We start from the raw sequence: 17,569 nt of genomic DNA, 5'->3' as shown, positions 1-17,569 counted from the left end.
AGTCATGACAAGTAAAGGAGAGGGGGGAAAAAATGAACGGGTGTCACCTAGGAGGCTGCTGAGTACCAGCCTGCATAGACTCACTGCTACAGGGCACAGAGGCAGGAGGATCCTGTTCCATTAGGTCCACAGAAGCATCTTGTGCTGTTGGTCTCCAGAGTCCAACAGAAAAACGGTTGGCAGTGCACACCTATGAAACGGGGGTCATCCGGGCAAAGGTATCAAGTGGCGACACCGTCGAAGGAGATCTTCAAGTCAGCGAAGGAGATGATGGTTCACCTTTGTTGGACTACTTTGAGCCTTTCTGGTTAGCAGAGGAAGACTCAGGTGCTGGTTAGATGGAGGGACATAGGAAGTTTTCGGGGAGTAATCTTCCTGTCCTTTCCGGCCAGCTGGTTGTGTAGCTGGGGACCTAGTCCCTTGAGGCGAAGGTTGCACAGCTGGACGAAGGGCCGGTGATGTTATTGTGACAATGGGACCATTTTACAACCTCAGACCTGAATTTGAGGGTGCACATCTCCGTGGCCGTTTCCTTCATGGAGCGAGACAGCAAGAACAGAACTGTAAGTGTCAGACGGTAGAACACAGGGTTTGTGACTAGCAAATACCTTGTGAGCAACTGTGTAAGGAACTTTTTCTTTTACCCGGGTCTCCTGGACAGCCTGTTCATCAAGATACATGGCACAATTGAAAGAGGATGCAGCACGGTCGCCACTGCAGTTGATCCACAGGGGTGGAGGAGTCAGACAATTGCCCTCGTGCACATTCCTACCACAGGTTATACATTTTGCCAGGTTTTTGGTTTTGTTTTGCTTTAGGGCACAACAACAACTGGGGTCATATGCACCCAAGTCAAAACTATAGAACACGAAGCCAGAGGGGAGTTAAAAACAGCTATACATCAGGCCCAATCGACATAACAGAAGACAGCTGAAACAGGCACGTGGAATAAGGGCTAAAAAACACACCATACAGAAAGGGAGGTCCAAAACTAAAAATTAAATGGCCTCCACCGTATTACTTTGGCGGATAAAAATTAAGATGCAGTCGACAGCCTGCGTGTCATTCGCTAAAATGGCCAATAATTCAGGCGGCAATCGGAAACAGGAATGTAAAAGGTTAGAAAATGGATAGTCCATCTGGAAGTGGCAGACAGTGCAATATATACAAAGTGGTGGGGTAGTGCCAGAAAGCAAATGATGATGGCTAAAAAGGCAGTGCCCAATACACAGCTGAGTTAAAATAACCTCCTCCCGGTGGGAGGGCCGAAGGGAAGTCGTCCAAGCCATTGGGAGAGGCTTAATAAGCCAGAGCTTATTCCCATGAAGGGAGGACCATTGGCAATGCCAAAAGGACACCACCTCCTGACAGAAGGCAACACAGAGATAATCGGAGGGAGTATAGGTACTCACAGGCTGAGGTATGAGGACTGCAGCTTTGACAGCAACCTCATTTCCTGGCAGATTGACATGACCAGGAACCCACAGAAACATCACACTCGCTCCATCAAGAGTGAGCAAGTGACAGTTTTCCTGGACCCACTGCACTAAGGGATGGGCAGTGTACAGTGCACATAGACTTTTAAGGGCACTAAGTGAGTGAGCAGAGGATACAATTGAAAATGCTGTGCCCCCAGATATACTCCGTGGCCTGATACAAGGCAAAGAGCTCGGCAGTAAATACTGAGGAGTGTGCCGAGAGCCGATATTGAAATACATGGGTGCCAACGACAAAGGCACACCCGACCCCAGGGTCAGTCCGAGAGCCATCAGTGTATACAAAGGTACTATTGTGAAGTTCCATGCAAAGCTCATGAAACTCAAGATGATAGACCAAGACTGGAGTAGAGACCAAGGTTAACATGGGCTGCTTCGCAAAGCCAAGGTGGTGAAGGGTTCACACGGGCTGGAAAAGGTGCAGGTAGTGTGAAGTTAAGCCACCGTAGTATGTGCTAAAAGCACACACCACGAGGTAATACAAAAGAAGGATGAGCCCCATAATGACAATCAAAGGAATCATCAAAGGAGAAAGTACAGGATGGGTGGCCACACATGGCAGAACTGACCTTGGCTTTGTGAAGCAGCCCATGTTAACCTAGGTCTTCATTCGCTTTTTAAGGACACTATTCCATCCTCAGTCTATCGCCTTTAGTTTCATGATCTTCACATGGAACTTCGCAATAGCACCTTTGCATACACTGAGGAGATCGCGGCGATAGTTCAGCGGCTTCAGCACACAGACTCAACTGGCCTAGTGTAAAAGGCACCTGTGGCCAAGCGGATGCCACGATGGTGGATACTGTTGGGATGGTGTAAGAGGGCTTGGCATGCAGACACATAAACAAAGCACCCGCAGTTGAGTTTCAAAAAGACAAGGGACTGGTACAAACAGCGGAGGGTGGTTCGATCGGCACCCCAAGAAGTATCATTGAAGACATGTAGGACACAGAGACCGCGAACAGTGGGCTGCCAGGTAAGATACACTGGAAGACCAAGAGTGTTCCCTATAGAGCATGAGCCCCAGGAATTTTGTAGTTGAAATGAAAGGAAGGCTAACAGCCCCAAGATGTAAAGATAGTAGCAGAAACCATTTGCGTCCCCAGAAATTCATACAGATGGTTTTTAGTCAGTGGAAAACCAAAAGCCATTGTCGATGCTCCAGGAGTGAAGACGATCAAGGCAGCGCTGAAGACGCCACTCAGCAAGACAGGTCCATAGAAAACTGCAATAGACGGCAAAACCATCAACAAAAAGGAAGCCGGAGATGCCCGGTGGGAGACACGCCATGATAGGGTTACTGGCGATAGAGAAGAGGACGACACTCAGGTCAGAACCTTGAGGCACACCATTTTTCCTGGATAAAGGTGTCCAACAAGACAGAACCCACAAGCACCTTGAAAATTCAAACTTGTAAAAATGACTGAAGGAAACAGGGCAGGCAGCCACAGAAGACCCACGCATAAAGAGCACGGAGGATACCAGTTCTCCAGCAGATGTAGTAGGTCTTCTCCAAATCAAAAACATGGCCATAGTCTGAGATTTCTGCAGAAAACCATTCATGACATAGGTGGACAAAGTAACAAAATTGTCAACTGCAGAATGCCATGCTCAAAATTCACATTGTGCATTTATCAGTACATTGCGAGACTCGAGCCACGATACCAGCTGGACATGAATCATACATTCCACCACCTTGCAAACGCAGCTGGTAAGAGACATGAGGCGGTAGCTAGAAGGAAGGTTTTTGCCCTTACCGTGCTTAGGTATGGGTAAGACGGTGGCTCCATGCCAGCACATACAGGAAATGTGCCCTCTGCCCAGATGTGGTTGTATGTGTTAAGCAAAAACTGCTTGCCTGCGAGAGAAAGTTGCTGCAACATCTGAATGTGGATGGCGTCCAGCCCTGGGGAAGAGGATCGGGATAAACTGAGAGCATTATCTAGCTCCCTCATAGTAATGGCGGCATTGTAGCACTCACGATTCAGAGAAGAGAAGTGTATCACCCAAGCCTCCTCTGCTAGTTTCCAATGGAGTGATGGTGGGAAGTGCTCAAAATGTTCGCAAAATGGTGGCCCAAGGTGTTGGAGATAGCAATAGAGTCCACGATAACATCGTCTGCTACTATGAGGTTGGAAATGGGGGAATGGATCTTTGTCCCAGAGAGCCATCGGAAGTTGGCCCACACGACAGAGGAAGGGGTGGAACTGTTAAAAGAACACTCAATGAAATCCAGCTAGCTCATTTTCTATCCCGAAGAACGCAACGACACTTTGCATGCACCTGTTTATAATGAATGCAGTTTGCCATCGTAGGACGACGGTTACAAAATTTGAGAACATGTCTCCGTGCACGAATTGCATTGCGGCATGACTCAGTCTACCAAGAGACTGGGACAAGACATGGTAAAGAGGAATGGAATGTTCTGGAGCAGTAAGGATAAGGGTGAGATAGTCCACTTGGGCATCGCAACTGGGGAAATCTTGTTCTTTGAAGGTTACCAGGGAGGAATAAATCTGCCAGTCAGCGTTAGTAAGCTGCCATTTGGGCTTGTACGCAGATGGGGTAGGAGTCAGCAAACGGAGAGCACACAGGAAATGCTCATTCGAGTACGTGTCAGAAAGAAAGGACCACTCAAGACCACGGGCAAGCTGGGCAGAGCACATGGAGAGGTCCAAATAGGAATAGGTGTGTGAAGAGTCAGAAAGGAAAGTGGGTGCTCCAGTGTTAAGACAGAAGAGGTTAAGTTGATTAAGAAGGTCAGCCATGACGGCATGTCTGACAGGACCTGGGAGAACCCCAAAGGGGATTATGTGCATTAACGTCATCCAGTAGTGAAAATGAGGGAGGTAGCTGCCCAATAAGCTGAAACAAGTCTGCACTGGCGACAACAAACAATGGCTGTACATAAATGGTACAGAGGGAAAAGTCAGTAGGCAAACTGCAACACCTTGAAGAGAGGTAGTCAGGGAGATCGGTTGACTATGAATGTCATCCCAAACAAGCAGCACAACACCCCCACGAGACGGAATGCCAACCTCAGGGTGAAGGTCAAAATAAACGGCAAGTAATGTGAAAGCTCAAAGCGATTTTGTTTGCTGAACACACGAGTACAAGGGATGCTGCGATGCTACAAACAGCTGAAAATCCTCTTTATGGGACCGATGGCGGTGAATGTTCCATTGAAGGACAGTGGAGGGCAGCACAGAGGGGAGGGGAGGAGAGCGTGTGGGGACAGGGCGGACACGGGGGGGGGGGGGGGGGGGGGAGATGTTGGTGAGGGGGCGTGAGGTGTTGGTGAGGGGGCGTGAGGTGTTGGTGAGGGGGCGTGAGGTGTTGGTGAGGGGCGTGAGGTGTTGGTGAGGGGCGTGAGGTGTTGGTGAGGGGCGTGAGGTGTTGGTGAGGGGCGTGAGGTGTTGGTGAGGGGCGTGAGGTGTTGGTGAGGGGCGTGAGGTGTTGGTGAGGGGCGTGAGGTGTTGGTGAGGGGCGTGAGGTGTTGGTGAGGGGCGTGAGGTGTTGGTGAGGGGCGTGAGGTGTTGGTGAGGGGCGTGAGGTGTTGGTGAGGGGCGTGAGGTGTTGGTGAGGGGCGTGAGGTGTTGGTGAGGGGCGTGAGGTGTTGGTGAGGGGCGTGAGGTGTTGGTGAGGGGGTGAGAGGCGTGAAGGAGGGTGAGAGGGTGTGGTGGGCGGTAACGGGGGGTGAAGGAGGTGAGGGGAACGGGTTGGCGGATAGGGGGGAGGGAGGGGGAGGGGGGAGAGATTTTTTCGATAAATATGAATGAAGAAAAGAGCCAACTCCACTGTGTATTCAGTAATGTTCACTATTCTTCAATATAACGAGAAAATGAATAGTTACATCAAAATATAAAAAAAGATCTAACATACTAAACACTGAATGTGTAAGAAGACTAAATGACACTACTTACTCATGTTTCTTCCTACCTGATTGTCCTTTTAAGATCAATACAGTTTTTCCACATGTTACACTGTTACAGTTTCACTAGTGAACTGATAACTGAGGATTATGCTACACACTTAGTCTAATTTTCATCTGAAGTGTTTCTTTTCTCTAGTCGTCCTAAGCATTCAGTAGCCTACTTCCTTAGTTGCACTGCTTAAGCTCTTCCGCTTTAAGTCTGAAATCCTTGGAAATCTTTAGCACTTTTCCTAAATGTATTTCTAATTTTTGTGACTCAGAAGTTCGACTTCTCCAGATCTATCTTGACTTGCTTCATCCACAGGATTATTGTTGTTGTCTTTATTATTATTCTTATTATTATTCTTATTATTATTATTATTTATTACTGGCCAACACTATAATGCCACATTAAATCAATGCTAAGCCTTTCAAGTCAATATTAGGTACAAGGACATTCCAAAACATAATACCAGCTGCAAATGTTTTATTTATTACTACAATTCTGTAGAATTCCACAATCACCAACAAAACAAAAAAGTAATTTATGAACAGCACAAATAAATTAACTTACTTTTACGGAAGCGGTTTCCTTGGTTAGGATTTGTGAAAGCAGGTTGGCTTGTTGTCACTACATATGTTGGAACCACCATTGCCATACCAGCAGCATATTGTGGTGTTTGAGGGGTATGAGGTCTTGATGGTGTTGGTGTACTGGGTGACCTCTGCAATAAGAAAGAAAATCTTGCAGTTCTATAAAACTATGTTGAAACCTACTAGAACTAGAGATACAGAATGGTATGATATTTTTAGACAATACCAACTCAAATTAACCATGCAATCATGGCACTCAGTACAAACACTGGCAACAGACCCAAGAAAGTAGATTGCTACAAATATATATTCATTTGTTAACATCCCTGTACTAGTCTACAATTTATACATTATTCACACATGAAAGGCATTGTTTTGGGAGAGATCACAGCTACCTTGTTATATGGTAACAACTTGCTATCTTGTCCAACAGGGAGGAATTACATATGTGAGAAGTATTACTGGTCTTTAGCTACATAATATTTTATTTTCAATACACAAACAGGGTATTTAACACACTGCAAGATTCTTCAAATTTCTGTTCTGGTATTAATTCTGAAGTAACCCCAAAAAAGCACATTTAATGCCATGATACATAAAGTTTAATAAATGACTATGCATGTCACAAGAACTGAACAAAGAAATGTTAAGAGTTAAGTATCTAACAACATCATTGATATGAAAGGGATAGATTGCTGATCACCTCATGGAGGTGGTGTTGAGTTTCAGGCAGGCACAATGGTGAAGCCTGGTAACACATAAGCCCTAGATCTATCTCTATAACCTGTGAATCACTAAAGTGCATGATAAAGGGTACCTCCCACTGTACAGTTATTACGGCTTTTTCCCATTCCACACACATGTCGAGAGCAATTCGGACAAAGTCGTTCCTCCAATTGCCAGTTGGGTTCTGGTGCCTGGAGATTGTGGTAAAATATGAGTGAGTTGTGCTTGTGCACGCATTTATGTTTCTATTTCAGAAGCAGAATTTTGTTTGTAAGCTTAATATTTAGCTGTCTTTTCATTGCCTCTGTTATGTGGTAGGCAGCAATCCATCCTTTTCATATTATTGTAACAATATTATGAAAAGGAAAGATGCTAGTCATCATATAGCAAAGATACTGAGTTGCAGATAGGCATAACAAAAAGACTGTCACAAATAAAGTTTTCGGCCAGTAAGGTCTTCGTCAAAACATGCAAACGCAACTCACACACACGACTGCAGTCTCAGGCAACTGAGGCCACACTGCAAGCAGCAGCACCGATGCATGATGGGACTGGCAAATGAGTGGGGATCAGGAGGAGGCTGGGACAGGAAGAGGAGGGATAGTAGGGTAGAGGTGGCAGACAGTGAGGTGCTGCTGGTGAGCACACAAGAACGAGGTGGAGCGAGGGTAGGGCAACTACATGCAGTCGGCATGTTAGATGGAGGACAGCATGGATGTGGGGAGGGGGCTAGCAGAAAAGGAGAGAAGTAAAAACACGGGGTGCAATGGTGGAATGAGGGCTGTGAAGTACTGAAATGGGAGCAGAGAAGGGGCTGGATGGAGGTTTACAGGAATGTAGGATATATTGCAGGGAAAGTTCCCACCTGTGCAATTCAGAAAAGCTGGTGTTGGCGGGAAGGATCCATATGGCACAGGCTGTAAAGTAACATTGAAATGAAGGATGTCATGTTTGGCAGCGTGCTCAGCAACAGGGTGGTCCAATTGTTTCTTGGGCACAGTTTGTTGGTAGCCATTCATGCACACAGACAGCTTGTTGGTTGGCATGCCCACACAGAATGCAGCTCAGCTTTTAGATCACATGAATGGTTTCACAAGTTGTCCTGCCTTTGATGTGATAGATGATGATTGTGACAAGATTGGAGTAAGTGGTGCGAGGATGTATTGGTCAGGTCTTGACTCTAGGTCTACTACAGGGGTATGAGCCATGAGGTGTTGGGTGCAGAGGTTGTGTAGGGATGGAAGAGTATATTGCGTAGGCCTGATGAATGGCAGAATACCACTGTGGGAGGGGTAGGAAGGAGAGTTGGCTGGACATTTCACATTTCAGGGTATGACTAGAGGTAGGCGAAACCCTTGTGGAGAATGCAACGCAGCTGCTCCAATCCTGGATGGTACTGAGTTACGTAGGGAATGTTCCTCTGTAGATGTATGGTGAGACATTGTAAGGTGGCGAGAGACTGAAATAATAAGGCACAGGAAATTTGTTTCTGTACAAGGTTGGGAGAACAATTACGATTTGTGAAGGCTTCAGTAAGACCCTCGGTATATTACGAGGGTGATTGCTCGTCACTGCAGATGTGATTACCACGGGTGGCTAGGCCGAATGGAAGGACATCTTGGTATGGAACAGGGTGGAAGCTGTTTAAGTGGAGGTACTGCTGTTGGTTAGTAGGTTTGATACGGGCAGGACGGACATACGGATTCTTTGAGGTGGAGGTCAACATCTAGGAAGGTGGGTTGTTGGGTTGAGTAGGACTAGGTGAAGCAAATGGGGGAGAAGTAGTTGAGGTTCTGTAGGAACGTGAGTGTCCTCACCCTCGATCCAGATCGCAAAGGTGTCATCAATGAATATGAATCATGTGAGGAGTTTAGGATTCTGGGTGTTTCAGAAGGATTCCTGTAGATGGCCCATGAATAGATTGGCATAAAATCGTGCCATGTGGGTGCCCACAGCCATACCCTGGGTTTGTTTGTAGGTAATGCCTTCAAAGGACAAGTAACTCTGGGTGAGGTTATAGTTGGTCATGGCGACTGGGAAGGAGGCTGTTGTCCTGGAATCGATCCGGTGTTGGGAAAAGTAGAGTTCAATAGCAGTAAGACCATGGGCATTAGGGATGTTAGTCTAATGGAAGATGACATCAATAGTGGTGAGCAGGGCACTGTGTGGTAAACGGACAGGAAGTGTGGGGAGTCAGTTGAGGAAATGGTTATCATCTTTTATATGGGAGGGAAGGCTACGAGTAATAGGTTGAAGGAGTTGGTCTATGAGAGCAGAGATTCTCTCAGTGGGGTCACAGTAACAATGGGACATTCTGGGTGGACTTTAGGAAGCATGCAGAAGATGTGTATTATTGTTATTCCATCCAGGACTTTTCACTGTATAACAGTATTCTTAATATAGCCCAGCCTGACAGGGATGAGGGTAGAATCCACTTAACTTTCATCAAGGCAGTTCAAAATTTCATTCAGTGATGGACATTACACATGACCACACATGCGTGACCGTATGAAGAACTTTACGCCACCCTGCAAGATAAGCACTCTTTCCCTTTTCCAAATGTCTCAGTTATGGACAATAGCTGTTATTGAGACAAGTATACAATTTATAGATGGACTACACTATAATCTGATGGAAATTTTTCAATACAAATCATGAATGACACAGCAGGCTAATGTGTGATTAAAATAGCTTGTGATTTTTAACAGCCTAACATCGAGTGAGCAGGAGGTGGGGTGTAGTATTAACACAGACACATACCAGGAATGTACACCACACAGACGTAACCAATACTCTATAAAATATACAGCTTTTTACAGCAGGTGAACAATGGGGCCAACTATACTGATCCAACAGTTAGTGGCACAAGAGGAAGAATGACTCACTGTGGACATTACCAAAGTCATAGCATCATTTCCCCTCCTGCGAGTTGATACCTCAAAAGTTGCAAGTTACATTAGGCTAATCTCATTCTACTATGACAAATTACATCTGAATGCTTACAATATTACAGATATATGGATCTAAGTGGAAGTATTGAGTGTAGCTGGGGTTCTTAGGCTACTGTCTCACCTCCATGAAACAAAAGTAATAATGGTATCCAATCTTATCTAATGCTACAGTTATAAAACTGTTGGAAGATATAAGGACATCTATTGTTATGAGAACACTAATTGCCATACACAAAGATTCAACATCTATATTTCTACTGATTCAGTTTTAAAGTAGTCCAGAATTAGTGCTTTGAGAAACTGGATTTGTTACTGGGAGCTACTCTCTTCCTATGGCCACAGTACTTCATTGGTTTATTGAATACAGACTGTACAAATTCTCTTCCAAGTGGAAATCCAGCTCCCCACACAAGACTGTGTTCTCACTAACAAGTTGCACACAGCAGCAGAATTAATACAACAGAATTGACAGTTGCAGTCACTCTTCCCCAGTTCTAATTCAATGCTGTTTAGGTTGTAAATAAAAGTAACAATTACTAAAGTTTTCAACTGACTTCAGTTAGGAAAATTAAAATGTATTTCATATCATTGTTAGAGGCTAACCTAGTGGCAAGGTCAAGTGCAATGAAGCACTGTAGTGAAATTTAGTTCAGTGGATTGGTTGGTTGGTTATGACAAGGGACCAAACTAGATGGTCATCAGTCCCTCCGACATTGGAATAACTAAAATCAATAAAACCTCACACTATAAGAGGGAACTACAATGACCATAAAATTACAAACGATTGATCGAGAAGGAAGGAAGGAAGAAGACAGAAGAAGAGAGGGAAAGAAAGTGACGAATGACAGGAGCATGAAGGAAGCACAGGTAGAGTAGATAGACACTCAGGATAAAACAGACCCCATAAGGAAATAAGTGGGAAGGCAGAGGACGGGGATGAACCACCAAGCCCAGTCGAAGCCAGTCCAATCCGAGCAAAGGGTGGAGCAAGATGGGGCCTGCCATCCCACCCTTAAAGCGATAAAGACCCTCATCGCGAAGAAACTGTAAAACAAAATCAGCTTCTGAGGCACTGTCAGCTAACGCCAGGGGTAGCAAGTCAGGAAAGCTAAGAGTCTGCTGTAGGGTGGTTAAGTTGGGACAGTCCAAAAAGAGGAACCACAGTCAATATCGATCCACAACAACAGGGAGGTGTGTCCTCATGATGGAGGAGATAACCATGAGTCACCCAATTATGGCCGATGTGGAACCGGCAAAGGACAACAGAGGCCTTACGAGAGGCCCGTAAGGAAGACTGCCACATAGTTTCAGAATCCTTTAACGACCTAAGCTTGTTCGGCAAAGAAAGAGTGTGCCATTCTGCATTCCAAAGTCCCAAAACCAGACGACATAATGCTGAGAGAAGGTCTATTTCCAGAATGCCAATAGCAAGAGTAGCCAATTTAGCCAGTCGAACAGCAAGTTCATTGCCAGGGATCCCAACATGGCCTGGGGGCCAAATGAAAACCACTGAGCATCCATATTGATCAAGGAGAGAAAGGGAGTCCTGGATAGCTATGACCAACGGGTGGCGAGGGAAGCAGTGGCCGATAGCTTGTAAACTGCTCACGAAGTCACTACAGATAGTGAAGGACAGTCCTGAGCAGAAGCGGACACGGTCCAGTGCACACAAGATGGCTACCAATTTGCAGTAAAAACACTAAAGCCATCTGGCAAGGAACAAAGCTCTGTGGGTCTCTCATAGGTGTAAGCATAGCCAGTGTGACCAGCAACCATGGAGCTATTAGTATAAATCACTTCCGAACCCTGGAATGAACTGAGGAGACAGTAGAATTGGTGGTGAAGGGCCTCAGAAGGGGCAGAATCCTCCGAATTGATGGAGAGATCAAGACAGAGATGTTGCGGAAACACACACCACGGAGGGGTATACGTGTATGAGCCAAGAAAAGTGCTGGAGCTCAGAAAAGAGCGACTGAATGCAGGCAGTCATGGTAAGCCCACATTGTGGCCACCGCTGTGGGAGGTTAATCTCAGAGTCTGAATAGAGGAAACCAGAATTAGGGTGCATTGGGGTGCAGCAAATGCAGAGAGAGTAAGATATCAGCTGCCGTTGGCGCAAAACTCACAGCGGTGGAATCCCCACCTATGCGAGAAGGCTAATCATGGGGCTAGTCCGGAAGGCACCAGTTGTAAGTTGTACCTCACAATGGTGGATAGGGTCTAGTATCTAAATGTTGAAGGTGACGCAGACTCCCATAGTCTAAACGAGACTGGACCAGCGCTTTGTACAATCACAGGAAATAGGGCGGTCTGCATCCCCTGGTGATGTTGCATCTAAGAACGTTGAGATGTAACCAGCACGTCCTCTTCAGCTGGTGAAGATGAGGGAGCTGTGCCAACTAGGCACTGAAGACCAGGCCCAAGAAGCGATGGGTGTCCACCACCTCGAGGGACTGGCCATTGAGGAACAGGTCCTGATGGGGATGGACTGTATGGCGCCGGCAGAAATGTATGACATGACTTAGCTACCGAAAACTGAAAACCATGGGAGTAAGCCCAATACTGCGCCCAGTAGATTGCCCCCTGTAGACAGCATTCTGCAGCGACCATGATGGAGGAATTGACGTAGGTACAAAAATCGTCAGCATGAAAAGAAGGGGACACTGTCAGCCCAGCAGCCGCCACAAGTTCATTAATGGCTATGAGAAAGGGAGGGACACTCACCCTGGAACCCTATTTCCTTGCCTATGCAAAATGCTGTAGGAGGAACCAACTTGGACCCAGAAAGAGTGACACAAAAATGTTACAAATAAAACGGGCAGAGCGCCACGAAGGCCCCATTTGCGAAGGACGGTGATGATGTAGCGGCACCAGGTGGTGTCATAGGCTTTATACAGATCAAAGAAGACTGTAATGAGATGTTGCCGATGGGCGAAAGCTGACCAGATAGCAGACTCCAGGTGGACTAAGTTATCCACCGTAGAGCGGCCACAGCGAAAACCACCTGGAGTTGTTGACAAAAGGTTGCAGGATTTAAGGATCCAAAACAGCCGCAGACTCACCAGGCATTCAAGGAGCTTGCAGAGGGTGTTGGTAAGGCTAATTGGACGGTAGCTGTACAACTGAAGAGGTGGCTTCCCCGGTTTTAACACCGGAATAACAATGCTTTCCTCACTCCACAGACAGTTGAAAAGGGTCAGTATCCGACAGTGGCCAGCTACCGACAAACGTTGGAGAATTTGATTATGTATCCGATCCGGTCCAGTAGCTGTGTCGGGACAAAGGGCAAGGGTGCTGGCAAATTCCCACTCGCTAAATGGGGCATTATAAGGCCCCAAGTAGCAAGAAAAGAAAGACAAAGGCAGTCGTTCTGAGTGCTCTTACAGGAGGAGGAGGAACGTGGGTGGATACAGAGTCGATGTAGAGGCTTGGGCAAAGTGTTGAGCGAAATGCTCTGCGAAAAAGTCCAGATGGGTAAGGACAACACCACGCACGGAAATTCCTGCAATGCCGGTGAAAGGACAATGGCCAAAAATTTGCTAGAGTTTCGCCCAGACTGGTAAAGAGTGGGTGTGCAGTCCTATGGCAACCAACATATCGTCTCCAGCAAATCCGTTTCTGAAATTTGATTAGATAACGGGCTCGGGAGCAGAATCGTTTAAAGACCAGCAGGAGAGCAGAGAAGGGTGCCACTTAAAGTGTTTAAGAGCACGGCGCGGTCCTTTATGGCTGCAGCAATTTCCTGAGTCTACCAAGGGACCACCTCCTGATGGGGGAAACCCGAGGAACAAGGGATGGCTGAAATAGCTTCGGAAAGAATGGCGGTAGTCAAAGTCTGTGTAGACTCATGAATACTGCTGTGTGATAGTACAGGGGGGATGGCAGCAGAGAAGAAGGCACCCCTGGGAGGGTGGCGGGGCGAGATACACTGAAGGAAGGTCAAAACAATTGGGTCATTATCACTGTCACATAAGTCATCTTGGACTCCTCACTGAATGGAGGGAAGAAGGCCGGGACTGCAGATGAAGAGGTCAACGGCAGAGAAAGTGCCGTGTGCCACTCCAAAGTGTGTGGCACTGCCGGTGTTTAGGAGACAAGAGGTCAAGCCCTGCCAGAATAGCTTCAACTGTCCTGCCCAGAGCAGTAGTCATGTTACTACCCCAAAAAGGGTTGTGGGCATTAAAGTCCCCTAGAAGCAGGAAGGGAGAAGGGACTTGTTGAAGAAGGGTGGTTAGGGCAAGGGATGTGGGCAGCGTGTCAGGCGGGAGGTAGAGATTACAGATTGTGATTGGAGTGGCCAGATGGACCCTGACAGTAATTGCTTCCAGAGTGGTATGTAGGGGAACCCATTTACAAACCATGTCCTTGCGGACCAAGGTGCAAACACCAATAGAAACCCAATAGAAACAAGGGGCCAATTCGGTTCAGACAAAGTGTGGAACCCACAAAGGGTGGGCGAGTAAGAATTGACAAAATGGGTCTCCAGGAGAGAAATGCAAGCAGCAGAGTAGGAGGAAAGCAGGGGCTGCAACTACAGGAGCTGATGCAAATACCCATTACAATTCCACTGGATGATTCTCAAGCTGGAGTCCAAATGGGAAGTGAACAGACCGGAGCCAGTCATGCCACTGAGGCTCCATCCATTACCGATAAGGATGGGGTAATGTTCATATAGGTGGGGACGGACTGTTGGTTCATTGGCTGGAGGAGGGGAAGGCAGCACCTCAGGGGGTACCAGAGGTGCCCTTGGTCTTGTGTTTCTGCTTCTTCTCTTGTGAAGGAAGAGAAGGGCAGACTGCAGCAAGGTCGGGCACGGAATTATACCTGGCAATCTTGGTGCCCACCAGCTGCGGATTGCGCAGCCGATGTGGAGCTACAGGTCGCCTTTCAGGAGGCTGCTGGGAAGAGGAGTCTCAGGAGGGAGCTCCAGCACCTGCGGCTGCCGAAGAAGAGGAGTGCTTCTCTGGCGGGGGAGGGGGAGCAGCACCCAAAGGGGTAGGTGTGGGTACTGATGGGGAGGGGGAAGGGGAAGGGGAGTGGGAGAGGGCGAGGAGGAAGGTGTAGGGGCAAATGGGATGGGGCTGGGAAGAAGAGGGGTGGGAGGGGGAATTGACCTACCTCAAGCAAAAGTAGAAGGTTACACATACACCGGGCATACTGGTGAGCGTGGAGGATGCAGCGCATTACAATTTATGCAAACTGGTGCAGGAGCACAGGCACTCCCCTAATGGAGGGGGCACCCACAATCACCGCAGAGGGGATCATGGGGGCAGCAGGAAGAAGTGTTCAAGACATATGTAAGGTTTTACATCACACCAATAGACCACCTTGACCTCCTCTGGAAGGGAATGCCCCTCTAAGGCCAGGATAAAGGTGCCTGCTTCGGTGCGATTGTTTTTAGACCTTCATTGTACACGGCAGATAAATGGAACTCCTCGCCGCTGAAGGTTTGCATGGAGCTCCTCGTAAGTTTGGAGAAGAAGATCCCGGTGGAAAATAATGCCCTGTACTGAGTTCAAAGATTGATGGGGTGCGATGGAGACTGGGATGTCACTGAAATGGTCACAAGCACGCAGGGCTTCAGACTGGGCAGCAGAAGATGGCTTTATGAGCAAAGAACCAGACTGCATTTTACTCAAGGATTCCACTTCGTCATGCGTATCTTCAATCGTCTACAAGAAAAACAAAGGCTTGATCATGGCAAAATTTTTGCCATCTGTCCGTGTACAAACCAGGTAGCGAGAGAAAGGTTTCAACCCATGCTGGCGAGCTTGACCCTCTTCCCAAGAAGGGGGGGGGGGGGGGGGGGGGAGGGGGAGGCCAAAGGCCAAAGAAGGAGGATTGTCATGTCTTCTATCACTCTTACAGACGGCCACAGAATGGCCAGGATGTTGACACTTTTGTTGCTTCATGTGCAAGGTTTCCGCCCTAGTATCAATTCACTCCCACCAGGGGCTCGCCCCATGGGTGCCACCCAGCCACAGCCAGGGCCGTCTGGCACGGCGGCCATTGCCAGGATTCTGATGCCCAAAAGTGATGGATTCTGATGCCCAAAAGTGATGACTCATTGGCATATACAAGGTGTTAACAGCTACCAGTGTAATCCCTGTGTTGTCAGGGGGCTCAGCCAAGTTGGTACTTACAGCCCGACCACACGGACTGGCTATCGTGCTGGTGACCTATCAGGAAGGAGGCCAGGGTTCAAGGGGAAGGGGGGGGGGGGGGCGAGGAGCCTGCAACATGAAAACTAGGTTGGGAGTTCATCCCCAAATGGCTCACATGGAATGAAAAACGTTGGAAATGGAGGTCAAACCTCAAGGGGAGCAAAGGAATACATAGACAAAACACATGAATTTTTTGATGCTAATAATATTAAGCATATTGAAAAAGATCCAACCAAATAATTTCATAATGTTTTCAATGTTTAAAAGTATACAACAAGTTGGGTGTGATGTTTAGTGGGTGTGACACACTGCACAAATGGACCATGAGGAAACAAAGTCAACAAAATGAAGCAGAATCTCACATATCGACAACATCACATAGGAACGACATAACAAACACAATAAATGCACTTGAAAATGGGAATCATTTCCCGAAACGCATTATGTGAAAAATAAAGAAAATCATGACTGGTAGCAGATGAGTTATTTATAAACAAACTTATTATTAAATATAATATTCACTGAATAGAACAACTCTTAATTATTTTTGTATACAAGATAAACAGAATAGTAGTTAAATATTGGACTGACAGTCTTCTCTCAGACTGTTCATGAGAGTCTCTGTCCCAGACATATCTTCAAACTAAGTGCCACAATTCTGAATCCTGAGATTTTACGGTAACACTCACATGAATCTACCAGCATTAAACAGAGCCATAAAATAAAACAGCTGCGAGTTTCATGATACTGCACTTCTGTTAAACTAACTGTTGGCTGGAACCTAACATTATTCTAAAGCGATAATAAATCTCTGGCCCAGCCAAAACTCTCAATCTCTGGATGCAATATATCTTTTCTGTGTAGCTTCCCATATAAATGGAGTATTTCTGGCAATGAAACAAACACATATAAATCATAAAATAAAACTTTACTTACAGGAGTAAATGGTTTGGCATTGGGATTATACACAAACTCCTTTGCGTTCGGGTTTAGTGTAGACTTCTTGAGGGCATTTGACACCTTGTCAGCACTTTCTCCCTGCTCCTTATGTTCTTCCGTCTGCTGTGGCGGCTGCTGTTGCTGTGGTTGCACTACAGCTGGCTGCTGCTGCTGCTGCTGCTGCTGCTGTGTGGGCAGTGCAGGTTGTTGTTGTTGTTGCTGCTGGGCAGAAGGTGCTGACTGTTGCTGCTGCTGGACGAGAGGCTGCTGCTGTGGCTGTGGTGTCTGAACCTGATGCTGCGGCAATGGTTGGGAAACAGATGATGGTGGAGCAGTAGAATTTTGGTGCTGTTTCCTGTCGGAGCTATCCACTTCAGCCAGTTTGAAGTCTTGTCCAAATTTCTTCAGCTCTGCCAGTTGTTCTTCCCGACCTTCGATAAAAAAACCAGAAAAACAACTATTCTCTGACTAATTGACTGTTCCACATATTATGCAAAGTTCATGGAACTAAATGTTGCACTACAGCAACGGTCATTAACCTCGTCCCTACCACCCACTAGTGAGCATTCCAAATTTCTTTGCGGATGGTTGGATGTAGATGGTTAGGGGAGGGGACCAAACAGTGAGGTTATTGGTCCCAAGATCTAAGGTGGCATAAAGAACGGAGGAACCACACAAACAGCATAATAAAGTCAACAGGAAGGGACAATGGGCGTACAAATAGGTAAAAATAAAAGGGGGGGGGGAGGTAGGTTTGGGCTTACAGTGAGAGCATGGGTGCCCCAG

At 46.8% G+C, this 17,569-nt stretch overlaps 1 protein-coding gene across 1 annotated transcript in view; it reads right to left on the bottom strand.

Annotated features, from left to right (window-relative positions):
* LOC126285302 (ataxin-2-like) overlaps positions 1 to 17,569 on the bottom strand; it is a 107,637-nt gene that overhangs the window by 50,165 nt on the left and 39,903 nt on the right. The window contains exons 9-10 of the mRNA XM_049984593.1: positions 16,781 to 17,214; positions 5,984 to 6,134 (exon numbers count right to left, since the gene is read on the bottom strand). Of these exons, the coding sequence (XP_049840550.1) occupies positions 5,984 to 6,134; positions 16,781 to 17,214 (585 nt within the window). The remainder of the gene's footprint in view (positions 1 to 5,983; positions 6,135 to 16,780; positions 17,215 to 17,569) is intronic.

Source organism: Schistocerca gregaria, chromosome 8 (assembly GCF_023897955.1).
Source record: "Schistocerca gregaria isolate iqSchGreg1 chromosome 8, iqSchGreg1.2, whole genome shotgun sequence".
Taxonomy (NCBI): Eukaryota; Metazoa; Arthropoda; class Insecta; order Orthoptera; family Acrididae; genus Schistocerca; species Schistocerca gregaria.
This window is presented reverse-complemented; position numbering and strand designations above follow the sequence as displayed.